The following is a 24,262-nucleotide window of genomic DNA, read 5'->3' on the forward strand; positions in this document are numbered from 1 at the left end:
GGCAAACAAAATGCTCCACATGTACAATAGTTTTGTTACAATATTTTGGATATCCCCATTCATTTGACGAGGCATAAAGAGCGACAGGAAGAACAAGAGACTTGATTATTCAAAGTTACACGGGGAATATATGAAACCTCAACGCCAGAAATAAACGCCAGAGACCTTCAAAGAGAAACCATTCTCTCTTACGAGCAGAAAAACGCCACTCCTCCCAGAGATGTCATCAAAACGCCAAACCACCACCATCGATCCGGGTTGATGAGCTCTTCTTTAATGACCAGATGGAAGTTTGACCCAGATATATCACGCTTCTTGCGAGAACCCCTAGGCATCGGGTTCAAAGTCGAGGTAGGAAGCATCTTGGGCGGGTTGTAGGTGAGATACATGGGCTGCATGATCTTGCCATCGGCTTGGGTTAAATCGAGGCGTTGAATACCGTGGAAATCATCGACTTGAACAGAGTATCCCTTGAAATGCTCGGTGTTGTTGTATCGTGTATAACTGCCGATGCCCTGTCTGCATGGTTCCGAGAGCAACTGGCGCCCATCAACTGCAATCGGTGTCAAAATGAGGGAGCCATTGGCTAGCAGTTCATATGAACCGTGTTGCCACTGCATAATTCCGGACGGACATGACGGGTCGGCAGCTGGAACGGGGGAGTGGGTGGTTAGTTTGCTGCTCTTGGTCTCTTGGGGACCTGTATAGATGCGGAAACTCACGATTGGCTAGGGCTCGATATAGAGCCTCTTCATAGTATCCGTCGGCGGAAAACGAGTATGAAATGCCCGTTAGATTAGGCTCGAGAAGTCGGTCTTGAAGTGGATCATAGAAGCCCTATAAACTCATGTTAGCCTCTCTCTTGTATCGTTCATCACAACACGTACTGGTCCTGTGAAAACGTTCCGAGACTTGGTTGTCCATGTCCCGACCAGCTCATCCATACTGGCCGCTACCGTCGTAGCCAGCAAAGTCCAAATCCACAACATAATGAATGCCGACCAAGTCAATAATAATGCCAAAGAGACGAACACTCCTTAATCAATGAATAAATCAAGAATCAAAAACAGGAGTGAACAGGTCAGCTTGATTCAATCCCTACATTCAAGTGGGGACTAAACAAGGACCTCAGCAATGCGCGGTCCACTCTTATCGGGTTTATCGTCTGGAATGATCCTCCTCTTCTCCCTCCGCTCGACTTTCCCGCGGGGTTCGTTTCTAGTAATGATGGCTCTTCAGACTGCAAAGCGCGACCTGCGCAAGCGCATGCGCGAGACTTTGTCGGCACTGTCGAATACTTCAATTGTACAGCAATGTTGGTTTTCCTTTGGCAATGCGGGCGCATCGCATCCCCGTCTTGAGTCATCCGCTCGCTCCAAGCTAACATCACGCCTTTACTTGTATAGCTAACGTCGCTACGAGTGAATTCCTCTCGCTATCCGAGTATCAGAATGCAAAAAGCATTGCTGTCTACCTGTCAATGCCCAGCGGGGAGTTATCAACCCGCAGTATCGTGCAAGATGCATTCCAGCGTGGGAAAGACGTCTACATCCCATACATTCACACGGTCGACAAGGTCTCCGTCATGGACATGCTAGCCCTCGAATCTATCACGGACTTCGAGTCTTTACAACCTGATAAATGGGGTATCCCATCTCTACAGCCTACGCAGGTTCCCGGTCGGCGAGACTGCTTCTCTGCCAAAGGCCTGGATCTAATTGTCATGCCGGGTATGGCATTCGACTCGGGCTTTCGACGACTTGGACATGGAAAAGGATATTATGACCATTTTCTCAAGCGGTATTCTCAATGGAGCAGCAAGATGCCATTCCTAGGTAAGGAAACTCCCTCAGCCAGGAAAGATGAAGATAAAATAAATTTCCCCAGACCTTCTTTTCCCATTGTCCCAAAAAGAAGAAAAAAAAAAGCTAAAACTCCGTTACTCTAGTGGCCATGTCTCTCCAGGAGCAGCTGCTCGCCGAGGATATTCCCGTCATGGAACATGACTGGCTGATCGATGCCATCGTGGTGGGTGATGGGCGGTACCTGGACCGCAGGTCGTAGGTCGAACAATCGACAGAAAGGTATTAAGGAAACGAGATCGATGCGAGGTGTCGTGGCGTGAGATGTATTCTCGCTTCAAACGGCCTGGATGAGGGAGACGTTGTCGCCCTTGAGAAGGATTTGGCCTGGAAGAGCGTAGTAGATTAGTCTTGAATTCTGTACAGTTGTCCATGCATTCCACCCCAGATATCACTGATCAAGGATCCATACCGAGAGGCCTCCGCTTCTCCTCCTCAGTCTTGGTAGCTAGGCGCACTTCCACCGCGTCATCGACAACGAGGTTCATGAACTCATCGAAGCCCTAGAGGTAATCGCATCAGTAAGCTCTAACAGAGACACGGAATCGCAAGCTCCTAAGGAACCCCCAAGCTTACCCTGATCTTGCCCTCAATACGGAAGGCGAGCTGCTCGTACAACCAGATCGAGACAGTGCTGCGCTTCTGCAACAGGCTGAAGATAAAGTGGATCGGCGCCAACAAAGTCTTGCGGCCAGCCATGATGGTGATAATTGAGGAGGTGGGACGTTGTTCAAGAAGGGCGGGATCGCGGGTTTGCGGCGAAGGAGGGAAGAAGACCGAAAGCTCTGCGTCCCGTGATTTGTTGTATGGTAATACCATTACCCAGAGTCACGGGCTTCAACATCCCACCTTCCTCTCCCTCCTCCGCCATCTTTTGCGATTCCACGACCTCTATTTACCACGCTTTTGCCTGCGTTTCGCTCTTTTCCTTAATTCTCTCTTGGATGCGCATTTAGATTTCTGGATCTGCAATCCCCTCTTTTCCCTTTTTCAAACCGCTCACCCTCCTCCCAAAATGGCCAGCAAGGATGGTGGGCAGGCATTTGCCCCGGTCCTGGCGGCCGTCGCGACCATGCAAGGGAATGTGCCTAGGTCCGAAAAGACCCAGGCCCATGAATTCCTTGAGAAGTTCCAGAAGTCGGTACGTTTCTGGCGGGAGGTTTTGCTTTGAGGTTCAAGCTTTACTGACGTGTTTCCGCTTCGCCCAAAATTAGGTCGAGGCCTGGACAACTACGCATGCTCTATTACAATCTTCCGATGTCCCCGTGGAAGCTAAACTGTTCGCGGCGACTACATTGAAGGGAAAGGTACGAATTGGAGGTTTTCTTTTGCGATGGAGGAATGACGCTGATAATTACAGATCATCTTCGATTTGGACCAATTGCCTCCAGACTCTATAGTGGCGCTTCGCGATTCCGTCCTCAACCTACTCGTTGCATTTGCCTCGGGCCCGCGACCCATTCAGACTCAGCTATGCGTGTGTTTGGCAAGTTTGGCGATTCAGATGCTGGCCTGGAAGGATGTTTTGGCCACGGTGGGGTCGGTTTTGGGTAGTACTGCGGGGGACTGTGTGCTCGAATTTTTGAAGATCTTGCCCGAGGAGGTGACAGAGGGTCGCAAGATTAACCTTGGGGTAGGTTATTTGGCTAGAGTGTTCTTACAGTTACTGACAGCTTAACAGGAGGACGAGTTGATCGAACGGACAAAGGAGCTACTGGAGGACAATGCGGAACAGGTTATGCAGCTGATGATTCAGTATTCTCAATCATCGCGTAAGTCTCACAATCCTCCGACATGGATTTTTATTGACAACGATACAGCTACCGCCGCCACCAACCCTCGCCTCCTCGATTGCATTACCTCATGGCTTCGCGAAATCCCGGCCGCTCAGGTCATCGATTCACCATTGATGGACGTGATTCTCAAGGCATTGGATAATGATGTCTCCTTCGATGCCGGTGTCGACTGCATGTGTACTCTCTACCGCGACACCAAGGACGTCCACGAGTCCCTCCCTATCATTCAAGCCCTCTACCCCCGCCTGATGGCTCTCCGACCCAAGATTGCCGAGACCGCCGAAGCTGAAGATTTGGAAGCGTTCAAGGGAATTACACGGATGTTCGCCGAAGCCGGTGAAGCTTGGGTTGTGCTCATTGCGCGCATGCCTGGTGAATTCCGTGGTCTGGTCGAGGCTATTCTCGAGTGCTGTGCGCGGGATTGGGAACGTGAGGCTGTCTCAATCACCTTCATCTTCTGGTACGAATTGAAGCAGTCGATCACCATTGAACGATACAACGATGCGCGCCTCAACTATCAAGACGTCTGGTCACAGTTGATGGACATCATGGTCAAACATCTTGAATTCCCCTCCCCCGAAGAAGGCGAGACTGATTTGTTTGGTGGTGACCGCGAGCAAGAAGAAAAGTTCCGCCAGTTCCGTCACGCCATGGGCGACGTTCTCAAAGATTGCTGCTCTGTGATTGGCGTGACCGAATGTCTCGGCAAGATCTATCAATTGATTCAGCAGTGGGTGGGCAAATACGCCTCGCAAGCGACCAACGAGCACGTCCCACACTGGCAAGAGCTGGAGGCACCCCTCTTTGGTCTTCGGGCCATGGGTCGCATGGTTGACCCTGTGGAGAACACCGTGTTGGGTCAGTTGATTCCTTTGATTGTGCAGATTCCCGAGCAGGAGAAGATTCGATTCCAAGCCATCATGGCTCTCGCCCGTTACACGGAGTGGACATCGATGCACCCTGAGACTCTTGAAGCCCAACTCAACTATGTGATCTCTGGCTTCCAGCATCCATCTGCAGAGGTTGTGCAAGCGGCCGCCCTGGCCTTCAAGTTCCTGGGAACTGATTGCCAAAAGCTGCTGGGTGGTCACATTAGCCAGCTCCACTCCTTCTTTGAGTCTGTCCTGGACAAGCTCAAGCCGGCCAGCCAGGAAGAAGTTACCGAAGGTGTTGCGGCCGTGGTGTCGGTCCAGCCCTTGGAAAAGATTTACGACTCGATGAAAATGTTCTGTGATCCGATCATGCAACGAATCATGACCCTTGCCAATAATGCCCAGGACGAAGAGGGACAGCGGGCAGTGGCCGATCACCTCGGACTGATCTCTATCTTTGTCCAGGTGGTGACTCCCATCGTTGCCCCCGGAGAGGAGAACCCCGCTGTGAAGTACTGCGGTGAGATTCTCCCTATCATGACTACGATCGTTATGAATTTCACGTCTTCCACCCCTATCCTTGAGCGTGTTTGCCGTTGCTGGCGAAACATGATCATCTCATACCGAACTGCCATGATTCCTCTGCTGCCTACCTTGGCCGAAAGCATTGCCAATGGTTTCCAAGCCTCTCGCGAGGGTGGTTTCCTATGGGCCACTGATGCGGTAGTTCGCGAGTTCTCTCATGGCGCGGAATACGTTGATGAGGCGACCAGTAACGCCGTTTTCCATTTCTACGAACAACAAGCCACTGCTTTCCTCCGAATTATGAATGACCTTCCTCCGGAGAACCTTCCCGATGGTAAGTGGAGAATCATCTAGTATCATAACTTATCTAACTTTTTTCTAGTGATCGAGGATTTCTTCCGTCTATCTTCCGATGCCGTTCGGTACTACCCCAAGAAGTGCATTTCCTCGGAATTGGCCATTCCCATCTTCTCCGCAGCTCTTAGTGCCCTCACTTTGCAACAGGTTGACCCTCTCATCGCTACCCTTCACTACTACCGCGACCTGTTCAGCTTTGCTTTTGAAAAGCCCTTGGTTTCAGAGTTCACAAGCCCGGATGAGGAACCCTATATCAACCCACCCGAGGTGCGCGAGGCCGTTAAGAACTTGATCGCCTCCCAGGGTCAAGTCCTGTCCCAGCGTGTGCTTGCCGGCATGATCTTCACCTTCCCCGGTGATTGCTTCCCGGATGCTTCCGCCATCATGATGACCATGTTCGAGTTGCTTCCTCACGAGACTGGTGCTTGGCTCCAGAATACTTTGCAGATGCTGCCAGCGGGTTCAATGAAGCCTGCTGAGGCTGAGCGGTTGTTGAAGAGCATTGCCGAGAAGGTGCAGTCTGGTGAAATCCGGAAGATTCGTGTTTTGCTGCAGGGTGAGTCAACACCTCGCGAGCGCTTTGCTTACCGTACTGACATCTCTATCTAGACTTCACCAACTCTTACCGCCGCCGCAATGTGGCCCCCCGTGATGGTCTGGGCCGGTTGGAGGCCACCCGATTCCGATTCAGCGGGTGAAAAGAAACATAACTCTAAAAAAATATACCCTCCTGTGTTTTCTCCGTGTACATTTTTCTCCGTTTCTCTGGATCCTCACTTTCTCGTGGTCCGCACCAGGCCTCCCCGGAAGCGTTTTACACATCAGGTGTTGGGTCCGCTCTCACTTCACGCGCCGTCTGGTATAATCGCTGGAATGTGAGGTCTTGCGATGATTTATGATCAGTTGGCCTGGTCTATAGTGCCAGACGGCCAGATGGGATATTCAAGTCCAACTGTCTGGCTTCGACGAAAACACCTCGGTTATGCATGTCGCCCCTTTCACGCACCGTGATGGATAGGTAGAGAATCCTAGGTGGACACGTTTTGTCTATCTTTATGTTTGTGATTGCGTTTGCATTTGTAGGGATGGCATGGCAGGTTTTAGAATTCCGGTATTGTTATGTGTGGGGGGAGGATTAGGCATAGCCTGGACGAATGAATCCATAGATTTTGCTTATTAGATTAAGTACTTGAAGTGGTATTTCACGGCCAACTAGGTGTACTCATCCCGTACTTTAGGGATACCTACTAGGTGCCCGTATTCTGACCTAGTGAACTAGATCGTGCCAAGCAGACAGGAGGTCGATATATATATCGGGGCAATTCCAGCCGACACTGCTACACTCGAGGCTTGCGACCCCGCAATTCCATCTCGTCCACACAATTAATTTGAGTACCTTGATTCAATCATAGAATAAATTAAAAATATATTTCTAGATTTATGAAATTTGTGAAGCTATTCACTGCAATAATGTGCTTGCGCTTCCATAGGTAGTGGCGGCCCAGTGGCATCCTCGGATGCTAGGCTAGTATACAAGAAGAATACCGCTCCAATTAAAGCATACACTAGAGCAATCTATCCAAAACATTCTTTTCAACTTCTCAATACAAGAGTGTATACATACACCAGAGGTACAGTACTGGCGCAGGCAATATTCACCGAGCTCCGCCAACTTTAGCTCGACCCCACTGAGCATCTCCGCACTTCCGGGGAGACCCAAGGGCCATTTGACTTCGGGACGACTTTTGACTTTGGCGCTTTTCCCTCACATTCACACCCTTCTCCTTTCCTCTCTTCCTCTCTCTTCTTGCAACTCTCCTCCCACTTGGAAAACGGTTTCCCACGTGGCTCACGCTTCTCGGCATCTCCACCTGCAGCGATCATCGCAGCGCGCCCTCGTGCTCATGGCACCCGATGGTGCTCCCCGCGCTTAAATCAGACATCATGGTCGAGGCCGACGAACAACCCTCCAAGCGTCGCCGACGCAGTCGGCGCGCTCCCTCCGATCGCAAATTCGAATGTACACACGAGGGTTGCGGGAAGAGTTATTCGCGCGCCGAGCATTTGTACCGCCACCAGTTGAACCGTATGCGATCGATCTCTGCAGTGTGCTTCACGCGCGGCACGGCTAACCATTTCCCTCGCTTTACCCTGCAGATACCCCGAAACAAATCTTTCGATGCGATTTTCCTAATTGCTATCGCTCTTTCGTTCGTCAGGATTTGTGTATTCGCCATCGCGAACGCCATACCACCCGTGGCTCGCAGTTGCAGAAGCGCGATAGCTTCGCTCATGACAGTCTCGATGAATCCCCGCATAAATCTCTTATCCCGGTTTCCTCGCCGTCGTCGCCTTCGATGACAACCGCCGAGTACCCATTCATGACGGATGCGCCTGCTACAAGTTCCAAATCCCCTTCGAATGCGACGAACAATTTCTCCCTGCCTACTACCACCACTACCATCGATACAGCCGGCGTGCCTGTATCCGGCTACACTGATTTCTCCGTCATCAGCCAACCAGACCCGATGCTAGAATTCGACTCCATGTCTAATGCGTACCCGATTTTCGGCGGCGAGACGTATAATCGCTCCCCCTTTGCCATGGCCGATGACTTTGCGGCGTGGCTGTTTAGTGAACCGCTCGCGCCGTTGGGGTACGGGATGATGCCGTTTGTACAGAATCAGTTCTACATGAACGAGCCCTCGTATAATAATTTTTGTACGGTGATTCCACAGCACCCCATGAGCGTGACTAGTATTCTGGACTCGACCTCTTTGCCGGCGATTATCTCGGAGGAGAAGCGGCAGGAGTTGCTGCATCTTATGGCGACTAGGTTTAATGAGGCGGCCTACTCGGCGGAAGGGAAGCGCAAGGATGCGCTTATGGATGGGGATTTGGATAGTGATCGGCACGTGTTGAGTCTGCGGATGATGCAGGCTTATATCGGGTCTTATTGGTTCCATTTCCATACGCAAATGCCTATTCTGCATCAGCCTACTTTTGCTGCGGATCGGACGCCGAATTTGTTGCTTCTCGCTGTGATGGCTATTGGGGCTGCTACGCTGGATAAGGCGCATGGTCAAGCTGCTACGGAGACTGCTGCTGAATTGGCCAGTTTCATTGCGTGGCATTTGCGGTGGGAGATCTTTATGGATGCTGATTTCCGGCCACCGGCCCGGTTATGGGTGTTCCAGGCTTTACTCTTGCTGGAGGTTTATGAGAAATCTTTCTCTACGAGGGCGTTGCATGAACGGGCTCATATTCATCATGATACGACGCTTACGCTTATGCGTCGTGGGAGTTCGCTCATCGGTCGGTCTTCTTTTGATACACCCGAGTCTAAAGAAGAGGATGAGTCGTGGACGCATTGGATTAAAGCGGAGGCAACGAGGCGTGTGGCTTTTGCGGCATTCGTCCTTGACTCGACCCATGCGACTATGTTTGGACACTCGGCCAAGATGGTCGCGCATGAACTACGACTACCATTACCCTGCGATGAAGCATTGTGGGCCGCCACGAGTGCCGCCGAGGTTGCCCGAGTCCAATCCAGTCTGCAATCACACGGCGTCCGACCGATCATGTTCCTCGACGGACTCAAGCGCACGCTAAACGGCCAACCCGTCCGGACGAATACCTTTGGTCGGATTATCCTAATGGCTGGACTTCTCAGCGTGAGCTGGCATTTGAATCAACGAGATCTCCAAGTGAGCTCTCTCGGCGTGGGCCAAACCCTCGGGGGCCGGGATAAATGGCGAACAGCCCTGCTCCGCTCGTACGATAACTGGCGACGCGACTTTGACGAAGCCCTCGGTTCCGTCACGACCACCGAGTCGGAATCCCGCGACGTCCTACACGGCCTCGCACATATGGCCTCGCACGTGGACGTCGTGGATCTCCAGATCTTTGCTGGCGCCGGCCGCTTAATGGGTCGATCTATTACGGCGCGCGATTATAGTACCGCGAGGGAAAAGACTGGTCGCTGGGCGACTAAAGCATCTGCCCGGGACGCCACCTTTTACGCGCTCAAGTTTTTGAAGGCGTGTTTCTCGGATCCGGCTGTGGAGTCTGGGTATGTCGCGCGTGATGATTACCTGCTTAATCGGCCGTGGGTAATGTACTTTGCCGCGCTGGTGGTGTGGTGTTATGGGTTCGCGTTGGATGGGCCCTTGAGACCGCCGCCTACGTTGGCGACGCATGCGGACCGTCGGCGGGATATGCAGGCTTTTCTGTTGAGGGTTGGAGGAGTTAGGGAGCCGAATGATTTGGAGGGGATGAAAGGAAGGAATGGGTGTTTGGGGATGTTGATGATTTTGAGAGATTCGTTTGCGAATCCGAGATGGGAGTTGCTTGGGGAGGCGGCGCGGCTGCTGGACAGTTGCATTGCGAAGTTGCAGTCGTAGTTGATGTGATAGCAGATGTATAGTGTAATGAAGAGGAGAAGATAGGATGTTAGGAGTGTAATTATGGTGGAGAGTATTCTATCAATGTGATATGATGATGAATGGTATTCCTGTAGATGAGTTACAGTGATGATCTATATTTAACTATCTAGTAGTATGTATTATCGTTCTAGATTATTATCTATATGAAATCATACTGATGGATCCCCCACTCTGCTTGTTGATGTGGTTGCCCGACCAACGCGGATGATCTTCGTCTCCGGCCAACTCCCTTTCCAACTTCCCCTTCCTCTCCCACCTTCAACGATCACCTCCCTTTCAAACATTCAATCCCTACTTCCATTCTCTAAACAAAAACAGAATTCCACCATGGTAAGCTCTGTCTCACACCCCAGATACCCACCCAACTTCCATCCAGGGACACCCCAATTCTCGTCCGACCTCCGTCATCTCCCCCTGTTGACGAATTACCAACTTCGGTCGTGATTCGCTTTTGGCTTCCGCCCCCATCCCTGGATTCAACCTCCGCACTACAACCCCCTTCGTCATCTTCGTCTTCTACACTTGTCATCCACGCATCCACGCACCCACGCATCTGATCCCTCGCGATATCCACACTCTTTCCAACCTTTCATCATGGCTAACAAGCACGATCATCAGGCTTCGACAAACTACAAGGAAGCTTTCTCCCTGTTCGATCGCCGCGGTACCGGCCGCGTTTCCGGAGATCTGTTGGGTGATTTGCTCCGCGCTTGTGGTCAGAATCCTACGCTTGCGGAGATTAGTGATCTGGAGAAGACTGTCGGTGGTGATTGTACGTATTGCGTCGTGTTTTTATCCCGAGTTCGGCGGGGTAGTGCTTATGGTGATGATCGCGCGCTAACACCAGTTTCTGTGCAGTCGATTTCGATTCCTTTTTGAAGGTCCTCAACCGTCCTGGTGGTTTCCGGGATCCTGGTGAGCCCGAGGAGTATTGTCGCGGTTTCCAGGTGTTTGATAAGGATATGACGGGGTTCATTGGTGTGGGACAGTTGCGTTACAGTATGTTTACCCATCATCCTCGCTTGAACGGAGAATATGGAACGCCTGCTAACTCCATCTCTTCTGCGACAGTCCTCACCAACCTCGGCGAGAAAATGTCCGATGACGAAGTCGATGAGCTCCTCAAGGCTGTCGATACTAGCTCTGGCGAGATCAACTATACCGATCTGGTCCGCACCATCTTGGCCAACTGATACCCCGCTACGCGCAACTCGAAACCCTCTTTCTCTCCATTTTCTGCCTTGGTGGCTTCGTTGTGATTGATGAATTTACGTTATGGACATGGTTATTTTTCTTTTTTGTTACTGCGAGGAACACACCCTGATCGGGATACAACTGGCACGGCTTCTTCACTTTTATCTTTCGGCGCGAGGAGCTTCCTGTGACGTATTTGATCAATTATCAACTGGAATGTATTATGCATAGATCCCGTTCTATGATTTGCTTGTAGATGCCTTCATACAGACAGCACTCGTAAAGACTTTTTTCTGTACATCCTTTATATCCAACCATTCGAGTCATTCCTCAAGCATCCCCGCCCCAAACCCTCCACTCCTTCTCCCCAACTCCCTCCCCACCCATCTCCTCCGTCTCCACCAATGCACCAGGTAACACATACATCGCCGGCGGTCTCTCCTCTCCGTCCTGCCCCTCCCCCTCCCCCTCCCCCTCCCCTTCTCCTGTCTGACCTTGACCCTGGCTACCACCCTTCCCACTCTCCCCCCAATGAACCCGATCAAGATAATACCCCACAACAACCCTACACCGTCCACACCGCAGTAAAATCCTCTTCTCGATCCCGTCTTCGCGCCGGATTAGCGTCGCCCGCCGATCTGGTATCGTCGTTGAGAGGAGGAGTGTGACGTGTTTGCTTGTGGTGGTGGTGGAGTCGGGCTGTTGTTCGTTGGAGGTGTGTAGTTTCTCGAGTGGTAGGATTAGGGATGCGTCTGCTCCTGGTGTGCTGCGTCGGGGGAGGGTGCTGAGGGTGCGGGTTGTTGCGAGGAGGAGGTGGTTGCAGAAGCGGCAGTGTTGGGTGTTGATTGGGAGGGTTTGTGTGGACATTTTGGGTAGTTGGTATGGTTTTCGAGAGGGTGATTAACGTGAGTAGGTAGGTCTTGTGTCGTGGATCGAGGAAAAGTTTGTCTTCTTGTGGTAATATCGTGCTAGTAAAGCTGGACTGGTCGTGTTGGATAGCTCGAGGAGGAGATGTTCTGGGTATTATTAGCTTTTGTCTCGTGGCTGGATTAAGATGGTCCGTGACAGACGATACTTACATGGCTCGTGAATGTATTGAAGCTCAGATTTGAGTAGAATTGGGGCGTGGTCTTGCAGCGCAAGAGTTCCAGGATTTGAGGAAGAGTTAAGTTGCGGAGAATCGAGATCTCAAGCTAAGGCGGTGGTAGGCGGTGGGCTTATCGGGCTGGCTATCGGGCGATATCGATCTATAGATAGACAGCATATAGTACATGACATGACTATAACTAATGTTTTTTTATTAGATTGGAGTAAATGTGGAAAGGGTAGGCTCAAGTCTAGATTGGCTGATGTTTTAATCAACAGTATCATTCCGTAGGATCTATAGGGGGAGCGGGGGTAGGAAGAGAGGTAGATATGCATTATACTCGAGTACAGCTCCTAACGGGACTGAGTCGTTGACGGCCGAAAGCCCAGGCCGTCCTGTGCCAATTTCTAGTGTATATTCCAATCCCACTTGTCAAGCTTCTGCAATTTTGTCCTAAAGTACATGCACGTTTCCCACACTGTTTCCCTGGGTCTCCTTTCAGGTTCGCTTTAGTTCTATGGCTAGAGCCCGCCTCTCCCGCCCCGGTGGTGTTACTAGTCGTCCTTGCGGTTGTTGCTATAGCTATACGGCGATGTATTAGAAGGTTTAGGAGCGCGTGCGAGTAGCTAGTCTTCCTCTCTAGTTAGCATAGTCCGTCCAGTCAGCTCTTATTAACATTTATGCTATTAGAAGGGTGATTCTGTCCAAAAATGGGGGGAGTAGCAGTTGGTAGGGGAGGCGCCCGCTGCCGAGGATTAAGGATCTATAAGAATTCATCCGTAGCACTTGAAAGATTGTGTCAATCTTCGCGAACTTCCACTATACTTCTAGCATCCCGAAATTAAACTGGCATTCTCAAGGACCGAGACTGACTCTGTCCCTTTCTCCTTCCTTTTTCTCGGGATTGCTGTAACCAGCATGTTGGCCCGGTACAATGAAATCAATCCTGCTACAGCCCTCATAGTTATGCTGCTCCTCGAGTGGAGACTGGATACTTCTAATATCAGTAAGTTCAGCAGCCTACACAAGAATCAGAGTCAATAGTTTCAGCTTTAAACTTACCGTACGAAGCTCCGATAGAACCTTGTCCTCTGCTATATAATCAAACTACCCGAAATTTGCGAATGCTCATCTTCTATATCGACCTGGCGACGTATTCAGAACAAACTATTTAGGCCTTGATAATGTAGTCTTTCTCTTTAAGTAACTCAATGTGATTGTCATGTTGAAATTAAGTGACATTTGAGATGATCAATATAACGCCCAATGAGAATTTGTTTTACTCACTGTTCCTTGGAGCATCCCATTTACCCCAAATTTCACATTGCAGAAATTCAGCTGAATTTTACATGGATTCATCATGAGATATTCTCCCTCCAGAAAACGTTGCATTTCGGCTTTAATGATTTCCGAGTCAATAGGCACTAAAGCAGCACCTCTGGAAGCATAAACTTTTATGAGCAATCTGAGGGAAGGCCTCGTCCACAAGGACTCCTCAGATTTGTTTCCTAGCTCAGCCAGAACGATATCATGAGCCTGGGCCCACCATGTTGGCGGATGCCCCCCAGATGTCTGTTAGCTCGGTGTTTGGTGTCCGCGAACCCAGCAAGATTTTAACGACATCATAATCCCGAGAATACGAGGGAAGGCCAGATGCGCTAAAACTGCCTTTCATACTGCTGGGAAAATTCAGCAGCCCAATGGCCCAAGATAGAGCAGTCCGTCCATCAACATCTTGAGCGTCAATCTCCACATGCTCGCATCCTAGAAGAGACTTGACTTGGGAAGGATTTCTTGCCATAACCGCCAATATCACGGGTGTTCGCCCATATAGGTCCCTTCTGTTGACATCAATTGTATCCTGGTTGAGCAGAATGTAAATGTTCCGAGGAGCACCCGCCCCCAAAGCTACCCAGGCCAAGGGAGATCTGAGTTTTTTTATCTTTGGCGTTGACGTTGACTCTTCTTGTGTTGAATAATGCTTTTATCACGGCCTTTCCTTCTTCCGTCCAACCACCTTCCACTGCCCATGAGGCTGGGGATCTTCCTGGTAGGTCAGGCCTGTTAACTTCAATTTCATCTATCTCAAGCAGAGCTTTCAAAATATCGACATGACCTCTCTTAGCAGCATAAGACAGCGGGTCCCGTCCAAAGGAGTCACAATGTTCGTAGTCGAATCCATGGCTAACTAGACGATTGACTGAAAAGTTGTCACCTGCCAGGGTTGGCCAATGAACAGCATTTCTACCGTCTTCATCCTGAGCGGCCACTGTCGAAAGCGAAGTTCAGTAGAAGCTTCGTATTTTTGATTTTTGCTCGCGACCCTTCTGTGTGCTGACCAAGTTCGGCAAAGAATTGTTTCATACGAGCGATCGGCTCTGGCTCAAAATTGCAGGATGCTCTATCAATCTGCATCCCCAGAAGAGCCCGAACAGAAGCCTTACTTCCTTTGCGAAACGCAGCCCCTATAGGACAAAGATATTGGCCACACAAATCCCAAGGGTGCGATTCACCAAGCATTTCCAAGGGAATAAGATCATGGAGGTCGCTGCTGACCAGGATATAAAGAAGTGACGAGTCATCTTTGTACTGACGTGTTGCGAACTTCTCAACAGCATTGTATATGCATATGAAATCAGAAAGCCCTCTAGAGTATGCTTGTAAAAATTCTTCTTGGGGAACGCCACCTGCCTGGGCCAAGTTGCTGTGTTCAAGGACATTGCGGATAGCGTAGTCAAGGAAAGGAAACGACATTTGTATAGATCTGTCTGTTCTTGACCGGCGCGACAGCTCTCTCATTTTTGCAAATTTCTGGCCCAATGAACTGTGGCAGAATAGAGAGATATAACTAAAACAAAATTTTTTCAGACGGTTATGAGATTGTCCAATAAAGTTTACTGGATCGATTCTCTCTGACTGAATTCTGCTGAAGCCACTCCTCTGAAGTAGGAAATCTCGGACGGACTCATGGATGAAACGCACATAAGGCTTCGCTTCAGCTTTGGCCTCAAGCTGAAGCGCACATATGATGGCCATCTTGAAGTCTTGACGCGACGAAGGGGCCGGTATAGGCATCTTGTAGCCCTAGGAAGATGTATGCCGACGATATTGCAACCTGCAAATAGCCTTTGCCTTGTTCGCGAGGAGTTGAAAAGTGGGGAGACTCAGAGCTTCAGCCGCTTAGGCGCTTCGGCCCAATTGGGGCGGTGCATAATTGCTTTTGCACCCTGCATACGGCAGACAAAAGAAATTGGGGCCCAAAATCAGATTTTGGCCACAGAAAAGAACCTGAGTCCTAATATGGATCCTTAGTATCCCGGGCTAATGATTTTCTGCCGGATTCTTTGAGACATGTATAGTAGTCCTAGAGGAAGGTATACATTACCGCACTATGCAGTGATTATTTCCAATATAATCCGTAAGAATTCATTCATCCATGGCTATCTCTGAAGTCCAGCAGCTGGGTCCCTCGCAACAAATGTGTTATTACGATGGCAAGCTGTTTGGAGGCTATCTGGCTTTTTTGATGAATCGGATCGTTGACGTTTGTTGTCGGCCGACAGTCACTGTCTATCGACCTTTGTGCTTCGGTTCCACCGATAGCGCTGATACACATGAGATCGATATAGATCGCGTAGCGGATTTCCTCTTTGACGGAACATTCGGGCTGGGATTATGTCTACCTTTGCGTAGCATAGTACATTGACTTAGCTAAGGCTTCTGGCGGGGCACAAGATTATTTGTAGTTGCCCATGAAATCTGCCCCATTAAGTAGGGAACTGTTTAGTAGTTAATAGCCTAACACGAGTGGAAGCCTGAAAAAAAAGGAAAACCCTAGGTACTTGAACAATTAGTGAGACGTACAACATGCTGATGCTGAGAGCGTTGAGAATCTTGTCCTAAACGGGCCAGTAGTGGCGATAAGGTCCTTTGTAACTCGAACTTGATTTGCCAGGCGTTGGCCGTAATATGCTCATGTTGTCTTTGAATATCACAAATCGTGATCTGACGAGCCAGATTTTGAAGCCAAAGCATCGTAATTGGCTACAGTTCCGGCAATCCGGACTGGCGGTGAAAACTGCTGTTTATTACCGGGCTATGATACATACACCGGAAAGCCGGGCTCGCCTCTTCTGTTAGCCAGACCCACCTTGTATAAGATGGGATCTTTTAAGAACTAGCATCAGGCCCAGCTCAGCATGAGATATTTCTCTCTTGCCTTCCACGTCGACTTTCCTTTCCTTTTGTTTGATTCTTATTTTCACGACGCTCGTTCTCAAATCCTAAAGATGTCCTCCGAGTCGACCACGAAGATGCACCCCCAGTTTGTGGCATCCGAAGATCTAGCCCAAGTTCTTTCTAAAATGGCCATGTCGACTCAGGCTATACACGCAGATGATTTTGTCAGCTCACACCGAGCTATTGCACCTGCAATGCATGTCGCCGTCAACTATAGATATGCACGGGACCCAGACCAATTGGTCCCAGGGGAAAACATCGATGTCAGCACAGATAACCCCAACTGTTTGAATTACCTTAACTGATCTGGTATAGCCCAATTCGCCCTTGGAGCCATTCGTCTACTCCCGCTACTCTTCACCTAACAACAATCGGTTCGAGGCGGTTCTCAAAAGGATTTTCCATGGGGGAATCATGACGTACTCTACGGGTCTTGCCGCATTTCACGCAATCATGGTCCTCCTCAATCCGAAGCGTGTTTTCATCGGCGATGGATACCATGGCGTTCATGGAAATATTGATGTGATGACCAAACTCACTGGTGTTCAAAAACTATCGCTTGATGAACTCGATAAGGTCGGCCCAGGCGATATCATTCATATTGAGACACCACTCAATCCAACAGGGGAAGCACGAAACCTCTCCTATTACAGTGCAAAAGCGCATGCCGTCGGGGCCTATCTCACCGTGGACTCAACATTTGCACCTCCTCCGCTGCAAGACCCACTGCAGTTTGGCGTTGATGTCGTCCTTCATAGCGGGACAAAATATATCGGAGGGCACTCTGACATGATGTGTGGTATTCTTGTGGTTCACCCTGACCGAGTTGCTGAAGGATGGATTGATACTCTCTACGCGGAGAGACTTGTAATGGGGAATGTCATGGGAAATCTTGAGGGATGGCTAGGCCTCCGCTCTCTGCGGACTCTTGAACTTCGTGTCAAACGACAGTCTGATACCGCGCAACAACTCGTCTCCTGGATTCACCATGAGTTGCGGGATGCCTCTTCCGAAGTTTCTCGAGTAGTCGAGTCTATTCGTCACGCTTCACTGCAGGAGAAGAATATTCAGGATGGATGGCTAAAGCGGCAAATGGCAGGAGGATTTGGGCCAGTCTTTGCGATATGGCTTAAGACCCCTGATCATGCGAAACGATTGCCGAGCAAGCTGCATATCTTCCAGCACGCGACTAGCCTTGGCGATGTGGAGAGTTTGATTGAATGGAGAGCTATGAGTGACTCTACATGCGATGAGAGGTTACTTCGTATTAGCTGTGGAGTAGAAGATCCTCAAGATTTGAAGTGGGATCTGCTGCAAGGGTTCCGTGCTCTTTGTGAGTGAGGGTTGCGCTATCATTTTTGTTCCCTGAGTTTTCCTCGCCCTTAGGTAACTGGAAAAACTATACCACAATCCTGAAGTGTCAGGAATGATCGTTGTTCATGTTGTTACCATAATCGTCTTGATAGCGAACTGTCTTCAAGCAGTCTTGTCTATATCCTACAATATTACGACCTTTGAACAAACAAGAAGGGTAGATAATAGTGTCGAGATGAAATATTTGATTATTGAAATTCGCAAAGCCTTAATAGACTTTCCGTTTATCCTTTAAGAATCAGAGTTAAACGCCCCAAAGGCCAATTTGCACGCAATGTGAACCTCTCTCATCATGCTATCCACACCTTCAAACATCTGAGCCGCTCTCATTGAGCCAAGGATTGACTGAAGTCCATGTCGAATCTCCCGCATTGACCGTTCTGTATCTTGAATCTCCGAGTCCGCCTCCGGGTTATTGAGAAGGTAATGACATGATGCTAAATTCCCTGACACTAACGCGGCCTGCAAGCGATAGTGACACATGAGCAATACGTATGAGCTCTGTATAGCTGAGCATGCAAATATTGGCAGTAGACAAACCACTGGGTCATCTGTCATTGCTGCATTGTCGACATTTGCCCACTGGGAAAGGTCTGGACTTGATGGAGCCTGCGTCAGGCTTTCGATGCCACGAGATATTGCTAGTGCAGATTTGAGGCAGGTGAGAGATGATTCCTCTTTTGTAAAGGGGAAGTTTGAGTCGCGATCGTCGGAATACATGGACGTAACCGTGCTTGTTCCTTGGTCTTCGATTCCAGAAAGGTCGCAGTATTTCCTCAAAAACATGGGAATATCCATGAAAGCACGAGCTCGATGTAATCGTATGCGAGCACTGAGAGTTGGCCGTCAGTAAATCAAGGAGGAATAATAAATGAAATTAATGGCTTACCAATGAATAAAAAGCGTTGAAATTGACAGCATGTTCCTCAAGGCAAAAGCGTCAGGCCCTTCCTTGCACGGGAGGCGCGAAAGAAGATTAGACTTCTTAATCAGGCTTGAAAGATGTGATTGAATTCGCGTGATTTCCGCAGGAGAATCAGATGATGAGTTGCTCATCAAAAGGTCCCCTGAAGTCTCGTTCAAGAGCTCCGGAACGGACATTAGCCCTTGTTCAGCTTCTAGGAATAATGACCACGGCTAGAATGAGGTCAGCGAGAGATAAACTCATGTAAATCACAGAGCCTGGATGCTGAATACCTCTGATGAACCTTCAAATGAGGGTAGTGGGGTCGTAATTCTTGAATCGGAAACAGTGATGATTGGTAACTGATCTCATTTAGCGGGTGCAAAGAGGCCCAATTCAGGAGGACTTACGGCTTGGTGGTCGATAGACGATAAATACGAAACCAGCATCTGCACAGTTAATGAGTAAACGAAATCCAGGATGTTGATAATGGACTTACCGCAGTCCACCATGTCCGGCGCTCCGCCTCTGTTGACGTTTCATCAAGGCTATGAAGCGATAAATCCAAAGCCGCAGTTAGTGCTTGGTTTGCATGACTACGCATCCGAGAAATGCTCCCTCGTTGGCAGTATTCATATACGCTCAGTAAAGAAAGAGCTAAAACAGGGTAAAGCCGATTTGATCCGCTTGAGTTTACTTGCCCTCCGGAGGGACCGCTTCGGGAGGGGGTTCTGATCACCCTGTCAATCTCGTTGTGGACCTCATCGTATGCTGCTTGGGCAAAGAGATGGCCCTGTGATCGTCTCAAGGGCATGTTCGAGTCACCATGTGAGTGCCGAGAAAGAGGTATCAAGGCCAAAATTGCAGATATTGCCAGCGTAAGTGAGCATGTTGGCCAGTGAGGGAGGGAGTGTTTATCTAGTACGCCATCCGTAATGCTCTCAGGGCTCATCCAAACAGGCACATCGCGACATATCATCGTCATGGGAGGCGGTAGTATTGGTAGAAACGTATGGATGTGTGTGTAATAGGCATTTAGTCTGTTAGAAGATCAGTGTTATAAACGAGAGCGTTACGCCAATCACTTATGAAAGTATAATGGGACACCCACATGTCTTCATCTGAAACGTAGGTCCGAAGTAACGAGGTTTCTGTCAGATGCTCATCGCCGTTGTTTGGGGCTGGAATCAAACCATCCTTTCCGACCGTGCTTGAGAATAAATTCACATTTCGAATGCCGGGGGCTGGTAAATTGATGATGTCCCCAAGACTATTTGTCGCTGTCACCCGGTCCGTAAGTGATGAAATCTGCCCCAACACGGGTGGCCTTTGTCGAGGCGCATATATAACTGCGGGGAATAACGGTTGTGATTGAGCTGAGAGGTGGGGTGAAGCATTGTGACTTGAATTATTCACAGGCCGTCGCCGGACACCACCACGCTGACTCGGGCGATAAGTACACGCCAATCCTCTGGCAGAGCACTGGAGTAACCGTGAATAAGGGTGGTCCAAGTCTCAAGAGATGGGTGCGAGGTCTTACTCTGCTACAAGGCTGTCTTCCGTCGCAACGAATTTTAGCCTCCCGGCTATAAAGCGAGTGAAGTTAGAAAGTACTTTGTGTTACAAGGGCTCACGAGGCAGACCAAATCAGGCATGCTGCTCTGGTAGGTGGTTGGCGGTTAGAACGCATGCTTCATACTCAAGGCTGATTCCTTGATTCGATGAGAATCTAGTGTTGGTAAAACAGACTTTTCGAGATTAACTGGGATGAAAAAAACAACCCCGGAGTCTACTTGCACAGTAGATGTATGACGCCGGTGGCAAACGCCGCGTCACCGAAACAATCCCGGTACAAACCCGGTAATTGTGTTGAGAGACTTCCCTGGTTGGTCACACCCTGCAATGCAGAGAAAAAGCTATTATTACTGATAGAAAATGACTAGGCATGTCATTTGAAATGAGCAAGGAGCCTCTGATAAACCATGGACGTTGAAAAAGACAAAAAAAATAAAAAATCGCTCTCTCCTCTTAAAGCGAAGTGAACATATATCCATATGGCCCAGTGTGGGGCGGACGATAAGCGCCAGTTGCTCAAAACCCATAATTGGTCAGTTTATCGACCGCTTTCATACCCGTCTTTGCCCTGATGCCTTCTTCTTTAGACCAGGGTGACGTTTATCTTGTCTTTTATCTTGTCTTTTATCTTGTCTTTTATCTTGTCTTTTATCTTGTCTTTTATCTTGTCTTTTATCTTGTCTTTTCTCTTCTGTAGATCATGTGAATTCTGCCGAAATTTCTGCCTTAAAAATTAGTTTTGAGCAATTGTTACCCAATGTTAATTTTCGACTTGAATATGTCTTGGGCAGTAGATAACGTAATTCCTGGCCAATCTGGCCACCCGGCCGTCCTGGCCACCCCATCCAAAATCTCCCATTTCAATCTACGTAGTTAATTCAACCAACTACCATGCCATCAATTCGCACTGAATCTACGCCTAATTCAGGCAACCAAGAAAGTAAGATTCTATTATCCCTTTCCGATCTAAAAATGGCCGAATTAAATCTATACGCGCCGCAGCCGCCGTATACATAGTACCTCGCTCTACACTGCAGACGCGTCTACATGGACAGAACTCTCGCGAAGATCCCCGCCTATCTGGTCAGAAATTGACCCAAACCGAAGAGAATTCGCTTACTGATTGGATAATTTCTATGGATACAGGTGGAATAGCCCCTAGGCCCTCTACAGTGCGAGATATAGCCAACATCCTACTAGCTACGCATGGTAACCAGCCACTGACTACCGTTAGTAAGAATTGGTCATTAACGTTTGTTAACCGCCACCCTAAGCTTCGTACACGCTTCTCACGAAGGTAAGATTACTAAAGAGCTCTCAACGAAGATCTAAAGTCCCTCAGGCAGTGGTTTACTACGCATAACGCACGATCGATGAAAGGGTATATAACTAGAGGATATCTATAACTTTGATGAGACCGGCTTTATAATAGGCCTAATCTCTACGCAGAAGGTGGTTACTAGGGCAGAATACTATAAGCGGGGGTCTATCCTACAACCTAGTAATCGCGAATAGGTTACTGCGATCGAATCTATATACGTAGATAGCTATTCGCTTCCGCCATGTATAGTCTTTTAGGCTAAGGTCTATATATTAAGTTTGTTTGATAATCCACCGAAAGATTAGCGATTTAAAGTCTCTACTAACGGTTAGACTACCGAAAAGATTAGTCTACGCTAGTTACCAAAGATCTTTATACCACATACCAATACCCGCAAGCGTGGTAGATATCGCCTATTGATTCTTGATGGCCATAGTAGCCACCTTACGCCCTAATTCGATAGGATCTACGCAGAAAGCGATATCATACCCCTTAATATGCCTTCGCACTCGTCGTATATCCTATACCCTTTTAATGCTAGGTGCTTTGCGGTCCGTACTTTTTACCATAGTTAGCTATGTAGCCTGTCAAAGACCTCGGCCTAATAGCGAGCTAGCTAAGCAGCCTAATCGCTTAGACCCTAGAACGGATCTCTAGGCTAGGTACCGGTCCCTCAGCTTTCTTCTGTATCTGCTGCTGAAAAAGCAAGACTACAAATCTCCTCGTAACACCTGTATGTGAAGAGAGTTAGATTGGGTCCACGAATATTGATTGATAGATAGTGAAACTGTAAGCTCCCCCCGAAATAGGTCCTGCAAGGCTTTAAAGTGTATAATCCTCAAAATTCCCGTCAGGTGGATCCCTGTTTAGTAAAAAAGCAAACCTTTCTCCGTTCTCTCTCAAATACTGAGGCACGTCCGTCACGGGCGTCTTCTCATACTTCTCACTCTCACGATCAAACAGGTCAAGTCCGTTGCGAACTCTTCTCACAACCTCACTAGGCTCACAGAACTCAGGCTTATCATATTCAGTATGAGAAAAGCTTTTGATCTTCGTTACCAACTCGGCCACTGTGGAGAAGCAAGAGCTGCAATGCCAACTAGCGTTCGAGACGTCCATTCCACCGTGCATTCTTAGATCCTCAGGAAGGACTGTCCCATTCAAACCGGCATAAAATGTAGCCTGCGGATGATGCCAGTCACTGCCAACGTGCCGCCACTGAAATGAATAGTAGTAAAAGTTGCTTCGTAGAGTTACTCGGTCCGGGAAGGCACAGTTTCGTAGCATCGTCAACGTGTCAGGTCGAGGAATCTCATCGGTATCGGAAACTAGTAGTACATCACCTGGCAACGGCGCAGCAGGTGGTAGGAGAGAGGGGAACACGGTAGTAAAGAGTGCATTCCGTGTATAAGCCTCTCGCTGCCAGGTACTGTTCTCCCGGAGATGAGATAGATCAAGCGCACGGTAGAGAATTTTAGGCGAGAACGATGCGAATCGCGAAAAATTGTCTTTGAAGACCATTGGTTTCTGCTTTCCAGTAAATGTTTCGGTAGATTCGACGATAACAAAATAATCGACCGAACTATCCAGCTCATGCATCCGTATCTCAAGCCAATCTAGCTCGGTGCTGATGAGAAATAGGTCGTATATTTTGCGAGGTTGACTTCGGTCTGGATAAGGATCAAGACCAAATGCTGCACAGAGGGACTGTGCTTCGTGTCTTGGCAAAAATTCATGATAGCTTTGTCTTTGGGCTATATCTTTTGGTTGTGTGGAAACGATTCCACCCCCATAAAGGAACCATAGAGCTAGAATAAGAAATGTTGAGAATAAAAGAGTTGATCTTAACCGCCGCGGCTGCATAGTCAAGTCAATATGTTGTAAGGTGGCTGTAGAAAAAGAGAAAAAGCAGAATGGCACACAACAAATCTTAATTTTCAGCCGCTCGCTGACCATATAAACCATTCATGTGAAGGACCAGCAGGTTCGCGCCGTATTCATCTAACGGCAATCTGCAGGCCACCTCTGTATATGTTCGGTTCCCGGGCGAGTCGTGACGTAATCGAATCACCTCACGTAGTATAGGAGTAGAAAATAAGGATACATGGAATAGGTGCTGTCATAGACCTAATTACAACACAAAATGGAACGGCCCAATCAACTTTGCATGCTCTCGGGATTTGAGGGTTTAGGATTATCGAGAACAATTTGTTCGATTACGTGAACTATGAATGACAGGTGAAGTACCGACAACCCACCATTCTGCCCCCTTAGATACAAACTTCTCTTGCTTAAGAAGTAGCAAATATTGGGCGGTGTAATATCCATATGTCTATCAGTGGGTATCTAATCATCATTAAGATGCCTGCAAGATATGTCACTCTTACGTGCCTGCTTCTGCTTGCTTAAAAGAAATCATTCATGGATAGATGAAGTACCCTGGAAGTTTATTAAGCAAGGCCATTTGTTACGTTTGTAGCAGGGGGTCTTCGTAAAGCGCCTCAATAAATGAGATAAAGAGAATTTTTGGCATGGCTCTACATTTTACCCAAAATCACGGTCAAATGTAGTAGCTCTGAATTAAGCTAGAGGGGGAAGGGGGGGAAGAAGTCATCTGGCCTTATCCCTGTGCATCACGAAAGAATAGCAGATGATACCTGATAACGCCAAGAATATCCCCAGGACACTTTCCCTACCTGCTCTGTGAGGAT

At 48.7% G+C, this 24,262-nt stretch overlaps 9 protein-coding genes across 9 annotated transcripts; 5 read left to right on the forward strand and 4 right to left on the reverse strand.

Annotated features, from left to right (window-relative positions):
- Positions 1-188: 188 nt before the first annotated feature.
- On the reverse strand, positions 189-989 carry N7496_010558 (Protein r.t1.c1; the record flags this gene model as incomplete). The annotated part of the gene is made up of 3 exons (XM_056703471.1): positions 189-649; positions 723-837; positions 888-989. 3 exons carry the CDS (start codon positions 987-989, stop codon positions 189-191), a joined length of 678 nt encoding a protein of 225 aa, XP_056552471.1.
- Positions 990-1,227: 238 nt separating this feature from the next.
- Positions 1,228-2,127, forward strand: N7496_010559 (5-formyltetrahydrofolate cyclo-ligase; the record flags this gene model as incomplete). Its single annotated transcript, XM_056703472.1, has 3 exons — positions 1,228-1,315; positions 1,407-1,835; positions 1,949-2,127. The coding sequence occupies 3 exons, from the start codon at positions 1,228-1,230 to the stop codon at positions 2,062-2,064; spliced, it is 633 nt and encodes a 210-aa protein (XP_056552472.1). The 3' UTR covers positions 2,065-2,127.
- A 12-nt stretch (positions 2,128-2,139) lies between these two features.
- Positions 2,140-2,561, reverse strand: N7496_010560 (small nuclear ribonucleoprotein E; the record flags this gene model as incomplete). Its single annotated transcript, XM_056703473.1, has 3 exons — positions 2,140-2,189; positions 2,275-2,365; positions 2,439-2,561. 3 exons carry the CDS (start codon positions 2,559-2,561, stop codon positions 2,140-2,142), a joined length of 264 nt encoding a protein of 87 aa, XP_056552473.1.
- A 316-nt stretch (positions 2,562-2,877) lies between these two features.
- On the forward strand, positions 2,878-6,110 carry N7496_010561 (mRNA transport regulator MTR10; the record flags this gene model as incomplete). Its single annotated transcript, XM_056703474.1, has 7 exons — positions 2,878-3,003; positions 3,077-3,169; positions 3,223-3,495; positions 3,544-3,634; positions 3,683-5,389; positions 5,438-5,968; positions 6,022-6,110. 7 exons carry the CDS (start codon positions 2,878-2,880, stop codon positions 6,108-6,110), a joined length of 2,910 nt encoding a protein of 969 aa, XP_056552474.1.
- A 1,246-nt stretch (positions 6,111-7,356) lies between these two features.
- Positions 7,357-9,815, forward strand: N7496_010562 (putative C2H2 finger domain protein; the record flags this gene model as incomplete). Its single annotated transcript, XM_056703475.1, has 2 exons — positions 7,357-7,498; positions 7,570-9,815. 2 exons carry the CDS (start codon positions 7,357-7,359, stop codon positions 9,813-9,815), a joined length of 2,388 nt encoding a protein of 795 aa, XP_056552475.1.
- Positions 9,816-10,451: 636 nt separating this feature from the next.
- Positions 10,452-11,050, forward strand: N7496_010563 (uncharacterized protein; the record flags this gene model as incomplete). The annotated part of the gene is made up of 3 exons (XM_056703476.1): positions 10,452-10,629; positions 10,716-10,856; positions 10,929-11,050. 3 exons carry the CDS (start codon positions 10,452-10,454, stop codon positions 11,048-11,050), a joined length of 441 nt encoding a protein of 146 aa, XP_056552476.1.
- Positions 11,051-11,381: 331 nt separating this feature from the next.
- On the reverse strand, positions 11,382-11,918 carry N7496_010564 (uncharacterized protein; the record flags this gene model as incomplete). The annotated part of the gene is made up of 1 exon (XM_056703477.1): positions 11,382-11,918. One exon carries the CDS (start codon positions 11,916-11,918, stop codon positions 11,382-11,384), a length of 537 nt encoding a protein of 178 aa, XP_056552477.1.
- A 4,509-nt stretch (positions 11,919-16,427) lies between these two features.
- On the forward strand, positions 16,428-17,718 carry N7496_010565 (uncharacterized protein; the record flags this gene model as incomplete). Its single annotated transcript, XM_056703478.1, has 2 exons — positions 16,428-16,640; positions 16,693-17,718. 2 exons carry the CDS (start codon positions 16,428-16,430, stop codon positions 17,716-17,718), a joined length of 1,239 nt encoding a protein of 412 aa, XP_056552478.1.
- Positions 17,719-17,982: 264 nt separating this feature from the next.
- Positions 17,983-19,259, reverse strand: N7496_010566 (uncharacterized protein; the record flags this gene model as incomplete). Its single annotated transcript, XM_056703479.1, has 5 exons — positions 17,983-18,213; positions 18,292-18,583; positions 18,641-18,888; positions 19,066-19,104; positions 19,155-19,259. 5 exons carry the CDS (start codon positions 19,257-19,259, stop codon positions 17,983-17,985), a joined length of 915 nt encoding a protein of 304 aa, XP_056552479.1.
- Positions 19,260-24,262: the final 5,003 nt, after the last annotated feature.

This window comes from Penicillium cataractarum (genome assembly GCF_028827025.1).
Source record: "Penicillium cataractarum strain IBT 29864 chromosome Unknown utg000008l, whole genome shotgun sequence".
In the NCBI taxonomy this organism is placed as follows: domain Eukaryota; kingdom Fungi; phylum Ascomycota; class Eurotiomycetes; order Eurotiales; family Aspergillaceae; genus Penicillium; species Penicillium cataractarum.